General features: G+C 38.4%; 1 protein-coding gene across 1 annotated transcript; it reads left to right on the top strand.

Annotated features, from left to right (window-relative positions):
- Positions 1-910: 910 nt before the first annotated feature.
- On the top strand, positions 911-10,266 carry LOC128795947 (G-protein coupled estrogen receptor 1-like). Its single transcript, XM_053957099.1, has 2 exons — positions 911-1,079; positions 7,025-10,266. The coding sequence occupies exon 2, from the start codon at positions 7,076-7,078 to the stop codon at positions 8,069-8,071; it is 996 nt and encodes a 331-aa protein (XP_053813074.1). The 5' UTR covers positions 911-1,079; positions 7,025-7,075; the 3' UTR covers positions 8,072-10,266.
- Positions 10,267-15,294: the final 5,028 nt, after the last annotated feature.

A 15,294-nucleotide genomic window follows, 5' to 3' on the forward strand; every position in this document is an offset into this window, starting at 1 on the left:
GATTTTGAAATTTAGACTCATGCACATTTGTCTCATTTCACTTCTTTGAAGTGTTTTGGCAGTTTACATGTGTTTTTCAGTGGGCCTTGTTAAAGTCCAACAAGTGGAAGCCATGAAAACAGAGTGCTGATACATTGGTCCCAAACTACCCTGTCAACCCACAAAAACCACTACAGGTTACTGAAAGATTACAACAGAAATGCCCTTCCCCATGAGCTGGTATAAGAAAACATGATGCTACTGACACATCCCAGCCAGATGAGCTGCACTAAAAAAAAATCATGAGCCAACCCTTTCTTGCTTATTTATATCTGAGGTTTCAAGAACACTATTCAACATAGTCACTGACTGATGCTGAGCCAGACCCAAAACATCCTTCATACTCCAAGTCTTGTTTTTTAACACCTCATGGTCTGGAAAAATAATTTATTGCATGTGTACAGTAACAGGAGTATTCCAAGAGCCAGACCCTTGGAAAAATAGAAATACACCTATTTTTAAGCAAGGATCTTAATGGTTTGACATGCCCTGCTTTGTGTGGAGCTTTTGTTGTGTTAAGCAAAGGGCGTGGTGTGGTATTTGTTCCACAGGCTTTTCCTTTTCTAGACCTCTAGCACTTCACACAGCACACTGGGAAAAAAATGCAATTGCAAAGGCTGGCCAGTGAGCGTAGGATTACTTCATGAACAGGGAAAAAAAATCCACTGGATGGCCTCACATACTTAGAAATGGCAAGGACAAACACTACTTTTCTGTTCTAAAATATCTCATTGCAGAGGAGAATCTGAACTTTAAAGTCACATGATGAAACCATAGGTTTGCTAAACATGCAACGTGTATAGTTTGAATGACTTCAGCCAAGTTCCTGTTTCCCTTACAGAACTGCATGTTTTTTAGTCAGCAAGCGCCTCGATTCTTCACCGCAGTGCACAGCAGCTGAAGAAGTTATTGTAATATACACACTCTGCTTTCTACAGAAATAGAAAGGACTATAAGCTCCAAACAATAATTCTATTTCATCTGCCATTTCTCAGTGAAAGGCTCAGCCTGTTGTTTCTGTGGAACAATTCCTTAAAAAGGTAAGTGCTTTATATTACTTTGAATATGCAATGTTTTATTCAAGAGGCTCAAATAGTGAAGCTAAGATTGTAATTGAAAGTTTTTAGTTTTCCCTTTTTCAGCAACATTTGAACTACACGAAGTAAAATACTGTATCTGGGAAAGGTCCTCAGAAAGCAGAAATGTATAAATGAAGCTGAAATTTGTGATAAAACTGAGCATTAAGTAGAGAAAATGTGAAGACTGTTTTCCAGTAAGTACTTCACTCTTGTTGAACCAATGGGAGGTGGATGATGAAATACTGTTCAGTGGTGTGGACAAACGACTCCAACCATTGCCTAAAACCAGTCCTTTAAAGGATGGACATTGTCAGATAATCTTAACCCAGTACAGGCATTGTATAGGACAGGAAACAGTTCGGGGATTATGTTTAAGTCACTGTTAATTCCTTTATATTCTAGAAAAGTAAAAACAAAAGCTTTCGGTTTCTCAGGAACTGCTACTTTCTCACAAGTTAAGGGTAGGATTTCTTAAGTCTTTACGACTTCAAATACTTGCCTAAGAGTAGGAATTGAGATCTTACAAGAAAGATGAATATAGTAGTTCACATTTTAGTCTCATATACCGCAAGCTGCCCCCATCTTTGAACTTGTCAGACACGGTGTGAACAGAAAGGACATCTTCGCCCCCCAGATCACGTGTTATCTGAGGTCACTGCACGACATCCCTCCCAAGAGCAGGGCTTCACAAGCAATGTTATGTGTATTGCTTTATGACTGGATGTAAGAGTATTTTCCTTCTAAAAGCTGGTGACAGAATGCAGAAAGACTGCCCTACCAAACTTTTTATAGAGGAAGAGTTCTGGCTGCCAGGGAGAAACTCCCCTGGTTTAGGAGCTCTTCCTTCTAGACTTTAAATAAACACAAGTCTCCTTGAAACCTCCCCTTCTGCAGAAGTTAAAACATTAAAATGAGGATGGGGAATCCAAACCCAATGGAATCTTAGGGACTCAGCACTGAAAGTCCTTTCACGACTTGCTATTTTTAAACTGCTTTTTGAACACTGCGCTCACTGTGTTGGAAGTGAAGGGGAATATATACACTGTGCTTCAGAAAGTGAAAATCAAACATATTTGCTTTAACTGCTGAATTATAGGGAAGAAACAGGGATAGAAAGAGGGAAAAAAAAATACGAGAAAAAAGTAAGGCCACATGAAGTTTAGGAGGGAGTTGTGACGTGACTGATGGCAAATTAAAGTAAGGGGGACCTGAGATAAAGGGACAAAATACTGGAGCATGACAACACAAAGATAAACCAAGCAGCATATTGCGAATGTCCCTCAGTAACTAATCATAAAACAAACAGGAATAGACCTGGCTTCTGCCATAGTTACTGTGACTAAATGGAGATAAAAAAGTCAGTTTATGTCATAGCATGTTGTAAGAGAAAAGAAAATAATTCAGGTCTTGAGGTGTTTGCACTATAAGCTGACAGATTCCACTAAAAAAGTAGAGGACTTGTTTGCTGCTGTTGTCACCCCCTCCACCCACACCACAGCAGAGCATAAACATTACGTGCACTTTGAAAAAAAAAAAAAAAAAAAAAAAAAAAAAAAAAAAAAAAAGAGAATGTCCCTGCAGTAAATCCAACAACCAGACAAGAACTGAGGGAATACGAGATCTTCTCACAGCAGAGGAAAATGACATAATAAATTCCCTATTTTTCTTTATGATGGAAACCCTAAGTATTTTGAAAAAAAAAAAAAAAAAAAAAAAAAAAAAAAAAAAAAAAAAAAGATGTGGCCAGCTGAATGAATATTCTGAAATAAAACATCATGTGAGAAATAAGCCACCCTCTGCTGCTCCCATGGAACATATGTTTTTATTTTAAATTAAATTACATTAGTACTACCAGTAGTCTGAAAAACTTTACAAACATTAATACTACTGCAGCAGAAGCAGTGAGCTCCTTCATCCCATTCTTATTCTAAGCATGAACATAATGCTTTGGGAATGTTTTAAAAGTGGAAAGATAATTTCTAAGAGCTGCTTTACATGACAGATGAGCACCTTACAGTCACAGGAATCTCTAAAGCTAATCATAGTGATGTAAACAAACAAACAAAAAAACCCCAAAAGCAAGAGAGGCTGTGGCATCTGGGGCTGTTCCCAATCCATCAGCTGCAGGAGCTGCAATGGAGCCAGGCTGTTCTGGTGGAGCCCAGCTTGAAAACCCTAATGCAGCCACTTCATGAGGGGGTGAACAATACATCTTGGAAAGTGCTATGTATCCTCAAATTTCACTGAAATCATTATGAAGAGACAAAACATTAAAAAGAAAAAAAAAAAATCAGATTGTCAGAAGTCAGAAACGTACAGGTGGGGGTGACCCTTTCAGAGAGAATGCAGGTGTGTTTCAGCTTGAAGGAAGAACTGGCCATGGCTGCTTGTACCCCCTGCACACGAGCCTTTCCTGCCACAATCTGAGCTCCAAACTGCCATTTGCTCTTTTTAATAGTGAGACACCAGAACCAAATATGAAATGAGTCCCCGACATTATCATTATTTTAAGCTTCTAGGAATAATTTAAGGGGAAAAGTTAATAACTACAGCATTGACTTTAATCTTATTTGCCAAACTAAAAATATTTCATAATTGGCTACAAACTGCTAGGAGATATTCTTCTTCTGTAGTAAACACTTCATTGAATTCAAACAAGAATTATACTCACACTAACTAGCCACAGCAAAGCTGCAAACAGCTTGCTCTTTTGGTAAAATTTTGCTTGTGTGGGAATCCTAAGGTGATTCCCTTTAAAACAGCACACCTAAAAATTTTTCCTTAGCTCAGAATTCTAATACTTACACTGATTATAATGATAAATATATAGTTGCACTATTTTTTCCCCAAAGTGAGCATGTTAATTCTAGGCTGAATGCATTCCTTTTGTTCAGTTTAAATCCTTCCTCAGATAAGGCAATTTAAAAGACATACACTTAGGTGAGGATAATAATATTTAGATGGAGAGGAAGCATCAATGTTAGCTATTTAACAATAATGTTCATGTGGTTGCAACTGAAACTGTTTCAGGCATCCGTTCTGACATCAAATGAGAGCAAAACACATCCTTGGCCTCTGCTTAACACTGTGCTGGGCTGTCAATAAGACACCACGACGTGCAAGCAGGTGGGTACAGGAAGAGAAACCAAGATGCTGCACTTGCCTGCACAGTAAGCTGCAGTTACTGGAATATGCTGCATTAACCCTTACTTTGTTTTAAATGCCCGAACAGTATTTAAATAAAATTAAAAATACATTGCTGCGGTCATAATTGAGCTCAGTATCAGTACCAAGGCCAGGTCCTGAGCAAATTCATTAAAGTTTTGGCATCCTTTTTTTCCTGTAATTTGATATAAGGCCATATGATTTCCTGTAAAACCCCAAACTACATCCTTTGTTTCCTTTGCAATGATGTTACCAGAAAAGTTGAATGTTGCTAAATTATTCTGAGGTTCTCTGCAAGGACAGTGAGCACAGTTAGTTGGCCCATAGAAGTTGTTGAGAAGATAATGGAGATGCTCACAGTACCAGATCTGAATTTTTCCATTCAGCCCTGCAAAAGGCCTGGTGGAATTTGCAGGTAACACTGGAGGCTCTGGTGGAACAGCTGTAAATGTAAATATGTCCTAACCTTGATTCTACAGTGTGGGATGATAACAGACTTTCTCAGATGCTCAAGTGCTCACAATCCTTTACCAGATTAAGCTTCAAATGTCCCTCCTAACAAAAGATCAAAATTTGACTTAGAGTTTCCTTCATTCTTGAGACTCCTCCCAAGTATTTAAGAAGAAATGAATTGTAGAAGTTAAAGTTTCACACACAAGAATTGCTCATATCTAATAAACTATTTTTAAGCTTCAAAACTATATTGACTCTTAGCTTGCCTCAGAGACTTGTGCCTGTTTTGTCCATCAGTTCTTTGCTACATGGTGCACCCCAGCTCAGAAGCTGGAACAGAGTCTGACCAGCCAACCCTTCCCTCCTGCAAGACCACCTGTAACAAAAAACATCTTCCCTGGGTGCATCAGTCCTTCCTGTAGTGGAATCTCTCAGAAAATAACCTTTTCTACAAAGCAAGAAACTCTGTCTTTAAAAAGGGACAAAGAACACTGCTGAATCAAAACATAACTCCATGCTTTTCTATAAATGAAATTATAATTATATAAGATTACATACACATTTAATCAAAGCCACTTTGATAAGTCAACTTTTCTAATTAAAACCAGTATTAGAATTCCAATTTTGAGGAGAGATTAGAAACATCAGAAATGTGAAGTAGTGTCAGAGGTAACAACCATAAATTAACTGTCAAACAGTATTAAGACACTGATTTATCTATAATGAGCACTGCTTAAAAACATTCATGCATCTCTCTGAATTTTTACCAATTTAACATTACTTTCATTTTAAGAGTTAACATCACTAAATCCCCTTATGGAAAAGGCATTATGTACAACTAAGTATGCAGTTTCTTGCCACTGTGACTTATAGAAACTTCTGCAGGGAGAACTCCATGGTCCTGTTTTTGCCTGCTTGTTCAGACCAGCTTTAGGTAAAACAGAACAAAGTAAAAACACCAAAGTCTAACACAAAATTGTAATCTTTGTGAATAAAAAAAGATGTTTTTTCCCAGAAAATACTCTACACAATAAAAATGCCTATTTGTTTATCTTTTTCCAGTGCTGAGGAACATCTTTAATCAGACGTTCCAAATTAATTAGGAATAGTGGGTTCATTATCTCATGTTTAAATATATTTAATCTTTGCAACCAAAAAAGGTATGCTATTTTCTGTATCAATCAGTACAAGGTGCACAGAAATTTCATCCTAGAAGTTGAGCTAATTATGATTTTAGGTGGTCTGGAAAATGCACATATCCATACCCATTACAGTTTTTCACGAGTACATATTATGTTCTCATAAAAGCTTTTTGGCTTAAAAGAAAAGGAGCCTCCTTTACTGTACTGTTATACAGTAACAAAATCATTGTATCAACATATCACAGAGTCATTACAGCTAACAGCCTAACCATATTACTCTCAAAATTCCCTATTTCCAGGAATTTATAATGCAGCTGTAATAAATGGTCCTTGCTAAAACTTTATCAACAGGTTTATAATGCACCAGTAATCATTTTCTCAAGGTTGAGCATACAGAAATGCATTATTTTTTGCTGTTTTATGCAACAGCTACATCTAAGAAATCACAGCATTATTAATGTATAAAGATGTTTTGGTATAAAAGCAGTTTGTTCATACCAATTCTTAAACACTCTCATTAATTTTATACGAGCTCCTCAGTACAGACTGCAGCTATGAAAGGCTTTTTTTCAGAACAGAAAGGAAGCAAAACTAAAACAAAGAAAGGAATGCAGCTCATGCCTCATATTGTGATTATCTTTGCATTTTCCTCAGTATGTGGTGTGAGACTGCAGCTGGGCTCAAATGATATAAAATTCCCACCCTTGTGACAGGACAGTGGAGCTTTTTTGTGGCTGGAGCTGCTGCCCACACACTGGATTGCCCTGCAAACCGCCTCGGCCTTCTTTGGCAAGATGGGGAGGAAAAGCAGCTCCACCTAAAGAGAGCCAGCTCCTTCCTCACCCGCTGGACAGCCAATATTCCACAGGCAACATGAGTGTGCTGGATCCTGGCTGTCCACAAAGCTGAGCTGCAGCAAGTGAGGGAAAGGGAGGAGTGGTAAGAGCAGAAACCACATCAAAAATAAAAAGGCAGATTTCTCTGGCTAAAAATAATTTCAAGCTAACTCGGGTAATAACACAGGAGTGTAAAATCCACCAAGAAATTACTGCATTTATTCTGAACAAATGGTTCGTATGCCTGACTGCACATAATACATTCAATGCAAAAACAGGCATTAAAACTTGTTTCACATTCCTTTTCCAGTTCAGTTTCAAACACCATTGAACAGGAAATAAGCACAGTGTGGAAAGAAGGATGACTTCTCACAACATGACATGGATCAGCTACCCAAGCAAGAGCCAGCCTTTCACCTCCCCAGAAGAAATTGAAGCCATCATAGCTTCTCAAAACATCATATCCAGACTTATGCACTGTTACATTGCCTTTTTTGTACCCACAGGATTAATAGCTGGCATATGTATTTTGATCATTTTCATAAAGAATCATGTGCAGAACAAAAGAGCAAGCTTGGACTTACTTCTTCTACACTTCACCATCAGCAATATCATAATGATTTTTTTATCCTTTACTGTCATCACTAGACCTGACTATTTAACAGCAACCCATCTTGCCTGTAGCGTACTGTCATTTTTTTTCAACTTTGGTTATTTCAATTCTCAGTATGTTTTAATTTTGACACTTCTCACACCACAGACTGCTCTCTGCAGAGCCACCCAAAGACCCATTTTGTGTGTTGGGCTTGTATTCACATACACCTTCTGTTTGTCCCTGACGGAGGCAGTGCTGGTTGGCACTGATAATTATCACCTGGAAGCACACTGCCAGCTGGATCCGCTATTTGCATGGCCTGAATACGAGATTGTTAAATTCACCTTTGGGTTTGCAATCCCATCCTTACTCCAGATCCTCTGTTTTACTGTTCTGTGGGCTAAGGAAGCACCTGCTGGAGGTCCAGCCGCGCAGCAGCACGTCCGCGCTTACCCCGCCGTGTACGCCATCAGCGTGACAATGTTTATCTGCCGCCTGTTTTACAACGTCATGATTCTCTTCAGGACAGCACTGAAACTACAGAGGAGCGTTGGAACTACAAAGAACGAGCTTGTGATGAACATTGCAGAAATAGTGTTGTTCTGTGAGAGCTGTGCTAGTTTGGTAGTTATACTTTGTTTTTATAAACCGTTCAGGGATGAATTACTTCAAGTCACACAGGAGTGCCGAAGGGAAACCCGTGCCAACAACCACCTTGAAATACCAGAAACAGCCATGACCCATCAAAGTGGGTCTCAGTAATACTTGCTCTTCTTAACAACTGTCAATCCACTGCACTTTTTAGCTTGTGGGTTTTGGTTTGGTTTTTTACTTCTTCAAAAAAAGGGCAATTGTTCCTTCTTTAGAACCCAAATTTGGCTTATCGTACAGCTAGCAGTACTAGAAGAAAAAAGATGACCAGTTCTAGTACTTACAGTGAAATCTGTAAGAAAACTTCCAGGGTCTGGGGCTGTTTGGGTTTTTTTTCATATATAGATATATATTTAAATAATCTATTTTTCTGCAAGCATTGCTTCAAAGTCAAGTAGAAAGATGAGTACTGTTGCTATAGCACTGTGCTTCTGCAATAATATCAATGCCCTAGCTGAGCTGCAAACAAAACTATGGCAGAAAGCAACTTTGAACAAAGGTCAAAATCTACAGTCATTTTCTCAGGTGTGCTTCCTCCTTTGACTTCTTACCCTTCAAACTACTTATTTCTATATCATTGGTATATAACTGGTATATAAATTCCAGTGGCAGCAGAAGTGAAGTTTTTGTCTGAACTCCTATGCCAAAAAAAAAAGAAAGAAAGAAAGAAATCAAATTAATGGAAACACGGGTCCATAAAAGAAAGCTTTGGGTCCTTTGTGAGGCACTGAACTGGAAAGATCAATAGGATGGCTAATTAAAACTTTGTGCAAGAATGAAAGCTTTTTGTTAATGTACTCTCAGCTTCCACTTTGCATTTAGACTTAGAGCAATGATTAACTTAAGCCATTCCTGATGAGTTCATTCAGAAGTATGAAGTCATTGGAAGAGCCACATTTTCAGTAATACACTAACTGAAAAACAGAGAAAAGTCAGCCCAGGACAGCAGAACTGAGGTGTATTTTTATGAAGGCAAAAAAAAACCCAAGCCCCAGTTCCTAACTGGAATCAAGGCTCTGCTAGAGACAAGCATTGTACATTTAGATGAGAGTTAATGAGTAAATGGTGCAAAAAGAGGAAAAAATCTGAATTGGAATAAAACAGCTGTGGTGCAGGAGTTTGGATGAAGCCATGCAGGATCAGTAGCTGATGCAGGCTGAGATGTAGGTGCAAAGCCGCAAATGCTTGCTTTGAGCACACTATTACTGCCACCAAATCTGGCCAGGAGCCACCTTAGGCATTTGGCTTCAGCTTCGTCTTCTCCTCTTACAAAGGTGGAGAGAACGGAAACAGGAAAAGACAGAATTGTACTAAAACTTGGATAATGACGTAGACTCAGATGGCAAAGTTACAAAAACACAGCGCTGTGCTTGAAGAGTTCTGAGAAAAGCTATTTTGGTGCTTAAATCTGTGCCTTTGTATGAAACCCAGGTGCTAAGGGAACTGAGAGGGGCTTTTTGCAGTTATATCCTTTGAAAGATCTTCCTGATGGGGTCTTCCAGATATGTGTGGGGAGCTGATGTAAATCAGCATGGGCTGCCTAAAAGAGAACAGCAGGAACTGATTGATCAAGATGAACATCTTCCACAAGACAACAGCCAAGAAATGGAAGAACAATAATCATGCAGAATATATACTCATCAAGTATCTAGAGATATGGATCTAGTCTTGGACATCCAAATCCTGACAGGTATGGACCATGACTGTATCACATGCAAATAAAGGGCAATATGTAATCCCAATATGACTGTAAGGACCAACATTTCCACAAGATGTAAAAATCAGCTGGTAAGATATCTGCATTACATTGTGTCAGCCTGTTCTCCTGTTCAGTTTTGTTCTGCTGCCAGCATGAACAGATGGATAATTAAAAAACTCTACATATAAACAGATCATTATAGAACGTGGTCAGAAAGGAAGTAGGCAGATAAGAATCATCTCTTTGAACACAAGAGCCAATTTCATACTTGTGAACAGAATTCTCAGATGGCATCAGAGATTTTGTTTTGCACCTGAGAAGAGGGAGATTAAACAACACAGACCAAAGATCAGCCATGTAGAAAGAAGTCTGAAGAGATGAGTTGTAAGAGCTGTACATCAGTGAAAAAGCTGACAGACTGAGTGAAAGAATATGTCAGAGGATGCAAGCTGTTTATTCCAGCTCAGAAAGTCAGAGTTTCAGCTGCACTGTGGATAAGGAAGATATTTTGTAGTATGGGAATTATGCGTGAATGATTCTACTTAATTTACAGCTTCCATATATTTTATATTTAAGGATGAAAGAATAAATATTGTGTTGTTTCTGAGTTACTTTGAAAGGTGCCTAAAAGAAAACCAAGTCAGTAAAAGTTGGCTGGGGCCTGGAAAGTGGTCTGATGGTGAGTGAATGCCAGTAACACACCTGGGAGGAGCCACAGGGTTGAGCAGGGCACGAAGGTGCTTCATGATCCCCTCAGCAGGGTACACAGCTAGAGCAGAGCCATGCCCAAGTGTCACAGACAAAAAAACCTGTAGGGACCTACTGTGAGATGTAGGATCTGAGAGTGAGCACACCTTGGCAGAATGAACAACTGTGTGTGAGAGTCTGTGAGCACTCCTGGGGAAAGCTCCTGGCGGCCATCTGTGAGATGTGAGTGCTTGTACTCTGATCTCCTCCCTGGCCATGTGGAAAAAACCTGAGTGTTTTCTGGATGGCTAGTTACATTGCCATGAAGAAATCTCTCTGTACAATGGAAAGACTTTGCAACTGAATATGAGAAAGCAAAGGTAAACAAGAGGGAAGAGGTTGAAAAATGCAAAACAGTAACTCAAATAGTTATGAGTATAAATTTTAGCAATACAGAAATGTTTTCATAGAATTATTCTTGATAAAGTACGAGCTTACATTAAAGTTTAGGGCAACGAATATGTGGTCCTAGAGAAAATCTACTTTCATCCAGCTAGAATATGAGAGCAAACACCCTTATGTGCAACAGGGAAGGAACACAAGCAGTTTCCCAAAATCCTTCTAATATAGTCTGATATGAGGGAGAAAAGAACAGCTTTAGCTAAGATTAAAAGTAATATTTTTTAAATAATTAATAATTCAAAGAATATTTTTAAGAACAAAATAAAATCTCCATGCTCTGAGATTTTTTCCTCTTATGTAAGCAGCAGCTTGGTTGAACCCTCACTTCTCCCAGGCTTTACCCAGTCGTGAACAGTATGTTCCAGAAGAAATACAGCATATATTTTTATAGGCAGGCTGTCAAAATTAACTGAAGAGATATACTGGAAAGTTCAAAGGAGAATATTTTACTTCTGTCTTGGTAATATTTGTATCTTTCCACGACTTTGGTCTTCATTTGTAAAAAACACTTTGTTCAGTAGAAGAGAAATGATCAGGCTGCTGAAATTAAAGCTTGAATTTCTGAGTTGGTAACATGTTTTTGAAAAAAACTCAGAACTCATCATTACTGAACCAGCTGGCTCAAACTTGATCTGATCCCACTGCAAACAACATTTGAGCTGGAGACTGGATGTGCACACGAGCTGCTACATCCCTACACATATTTCTAAGCCTGCCCTTACTTACATTCTAATATTAAACTTACAGATGCTGAAAGGGCACTAGTATTATTTATTTTGATTTTAAGGTAGGTGCAGAAGATTTGGGGCAGGGTGAAAATTCAAGCAATCCCGCCAAAGTAAGTACTCTATAGTGTCCACTATATATGTTGCACAACAAATAAATTCATTAGTTTCATTCACTAGAGAGAATGAAAGAATGCATTTCACTTCCATGGTACAAAGTGCCCAGCAAAGGACTACCAGACTCAGCCACTAAAATAAAAATCATTGATGTTTTGCAAAAATCTTTTTAAATAGCATTTGAACAGAGCCTGAAGTCCTATGATGGGGCTTTGAGCACCCTGGTTTAGTGGAAGGTGTCATGGCAGAGAACTTGGATCTAGATGGTCTTTAAGATCCCTTCCAACCCAAGCCATTCTAGGATTCTGTGATCTTTCACTAGACAACAATTTGTGGACCCATTTAGTGGAATTTTTAGATTATCCCTTAGGAGGTTTGCAATATATGCTTTAAGAAAAATAAAAATATTTTACCAGAATAGTTTGAATTGGTTTGAATGGGTGTTGTCCCTGCAAAAGGAAAAGGCTGAACTTTAAAAAATTATTTTTAGTAAGAAAAATGCATTCTCAGAATTATTGGCAACTGCAAAGCCTAAATACACAAAATACACTCCATCCAACATTTTCTGAAGGCACAGAAACAATTAATTCCAGCTCAAACTAAGTTTGATTATTTGCAAGAAGGACTATTTGCTACTGAGGCTTGACAAGATAAAGTATGAGGGTGCTCTAGAGCAGGGTAATGGACGCTCATTTCATTCAGTGGTTGAAAAAGGTGAGAGTTTGGACATCAGTCTACCTAGAAAACCTTGTGAACAGCACCACAGCACCTGTATTTCCTCTAGAGATAGTTCTAGTAGAGATTCTTACACAAAACTTATTTCTTTTGCAAATGGTTATATTACAGTGCCAGCATTCCAATACCATTTTAATTTATGCTTCTTTCCCCTTCCATGCTATACCTTATTCTTTTTCAGCTTTCTATACCCTTGCCCTGATCTAATTTCTTCAGGACTCAACAGCTTCATACCCAAAACACTTCCACACCTGTGACAGAATCCAAGAGTCTCTTGCATCTTAGAGGGCTTATCCAGCTGGAGAGGCTGCCACAGAGTGCTGCCACAAGAGCTGTGATTCATCAGACCCCTCAATGCTGCTCTCTCCCATACTCACACCTCCCACTTTCCTTCTCCTCAGCTGCCACCTTTTAGCAGCACAATAACAGGCACATATGTTGAAGTCTGCTAAATTACACAGAATATCTTCTATTATACCCCAGATTCAGCCTCTTGGTGCACTGAAATACATCACAACTGCAGCAGTGCTTCTGAAAGACTCTCTGGTGTTAGACATGTTTACTGAGATATTTACAGAGCTTTACACATTGACTGCTACATAAAAATAAACCAGGAAAATTCCAAATGCTGCATTACTGAGGTCTGACATTATACAAATGCTACTGCACCAGTTGCTCTCACAAATTTTGTCAGCAACAATCACAGTAAGGTAAGACAGGTGGAGCTTGAAGACTCAACACTGTCACAACTGTGACCATGGATCATTAAGGCAGTCACAGTAAAGTCCTGTGGAATAGTGACAGGGAAAGAACAAAAGTACAACGTTCAGTAGCTGCTAAAATTACTTTGAAGTATTTTATGGAATATGGAAATGTCAAACAGTGAGATTAAGATAGATTAATCAGTAATAATAATTTGACTGCATAAACAAGGGCCTGAAAGTGCTGTGATCTGTTTTAGGAAACAGGATTCAGAGGATTCGCATGATCATCTCATAAAATATTTAGAGAAATACACAACTCATTAACTACAATACAATAATATACAAAATTACTATGATACTAAATATGACCTCTTACGCTTCACAGTTCTTCTAGCACAGAAACAGCTACGTCGTGGGTTGTTTGAAAGAGAATTTCCTTACAACTCTGGAAGTACGGCAAAGTGACGTATTTCTTACTGTGAATTTCAACAACAAAATTATCATTCAGAATTATACATTTTAACAGTAAATCAGCTGATATTCACAGCTAGATAAGCAAGGACAGACAGACCAGCTGATTATCAAATCCAGGCCTCCATAATAATAAACAACTGACACCCAGAAGTGAACGTTACACATGAAGAAATGTAAAAAATCCTTCAGGCCCTTGCAAGATCAGTGGAAGCTCTGAAGGACAGAATTAAATACAGCAAAACCACATGACCAACAAACAACAATAAAGACTCTTTTTAATCCTGTTCTTTTATGACAGCAAAAAATTAAGACCTTCAAAGCTGGTATCACAAGATTTTTCTAACATTTACAATATTCCAGTCCTACAATGCAATCATATTTGTACATGTCTCAAAGCAGAACACTAGGCTCTGTCCTCATCACCCTGTATTAAAACACTCCGTTCCACACACAGTGGAAATCTTCTGTTCAAAAACATTTTACCAGCATCAATCTGCACAAACATTCTTTTGATTTAAATAATAACTGATTCCAAAACTATTTACGAAGAGTCATCATGCAAGAACATCTTTAAAATCTTCTTTAATAACTCTGCCAAAATCCACTATTCCTATGCACAGTGTGCAGAAAAACACAGTGTGTTGCAAAACAAAAACCAGCAAATAATGTATTTGCCTCAATGAAGGCAAAGGGCTTCTGCTCCCAAAACCACTCACGTAAAGAACCTCTGCTTCACTTTCCTACAGAGAGGTGCTTTGTAATCTAAAGATATGTGACCAATGCAATTGGTGTCATACATCCATTATAACCACATGTTAATTGCTTACTCCACACTTCTGAAACTGTCACACTGTCTTCCTGAAGTCCTAAATGCTGAGATCCCATTCATCTCATCCCAGCAGCAGCAGAATGCTGCGTCCATGCACAGCAAAGCCACTCGCGGCATTTAACGCTCAGGTGTCAGATCAACATAATCACAGAAAGCAACTGCCACAAATAAAATATTGCTCTTTTATGAGGAAGCTTTGACTTCTTTCCCTTTCTAAGAACTCAGGCCACCAGTAGGTGGTGTTACTGGAAACGTCAAGTAGGCTTTTTTACCCCCTGCGGATGAAATGCAAAACTCCACCTGCAACACTGGTGGTTAATGCAAAACTGAGGCTCCTCATTCTCTGTAGGGTAAGTTTATTTCCTCCATGTGATTTTGAGCTGAGCAATTCTAAGGAGTAAGAGAATGACAACATATACCTGAAAATTTAAATACAAACAGGCAAAATGGGATCTACTTGAAGGTAGGAAAACTGAAATTTCTCTTCTCTGTTTAGCAAATGACCATTCTAAGATGCTTGATGTCTTCAACCAAATATTTCCCTTTAGACTGCTCAGAGGCTTTTAAAAAATAGCACAAATAACAGAAATAATTGCTTTATATCTATATATATATATATAGTAAAATATGCTTCCTTATGATTTGCAAATAAATCTCTTAATTATTGTTCAGCTGAGCTCTAGATTTGAACGGACTATAAAACTTAAAAAAACACCAGAGGCAGAAACGAGGGTGCAATGAACATTAGGCAGAATAAAACTGACAAATACAAGAGAAAGACATTTGAGTAGTTCTAGTAAAAAAGAAACCAGCAGAAACAGGGTTAATTCTAGCCTTATAAGGCTGTTCAGCAGCACTTCAACTGCACACAAATTAGAACAACCCTGGGAATCTATAAAGCT

Source organism: Vidua chalybeata, chromosome 16, assembly GCF_026979565.1.
Source record: "Vidua chalybeata isolate OUT-0048 chromosome 16, bVidCha1 merged haplotype, whole genome shotgun sequence".
Taxonomy (NCBI): Eukaryota; Metazoa; Chordata; class Aves; order Passeriformes; family Viduidae; genus Vidua; species Vidua chalybeata.

Coding starts and splice junctions, on each gene's coding strand:
- LOC128795947 (XM_053957099.1), top strand. CDS start 7,076: ATGACTTCTCACAACATGACATGGATCAGCTACCCAAGCAAGAGCCAG.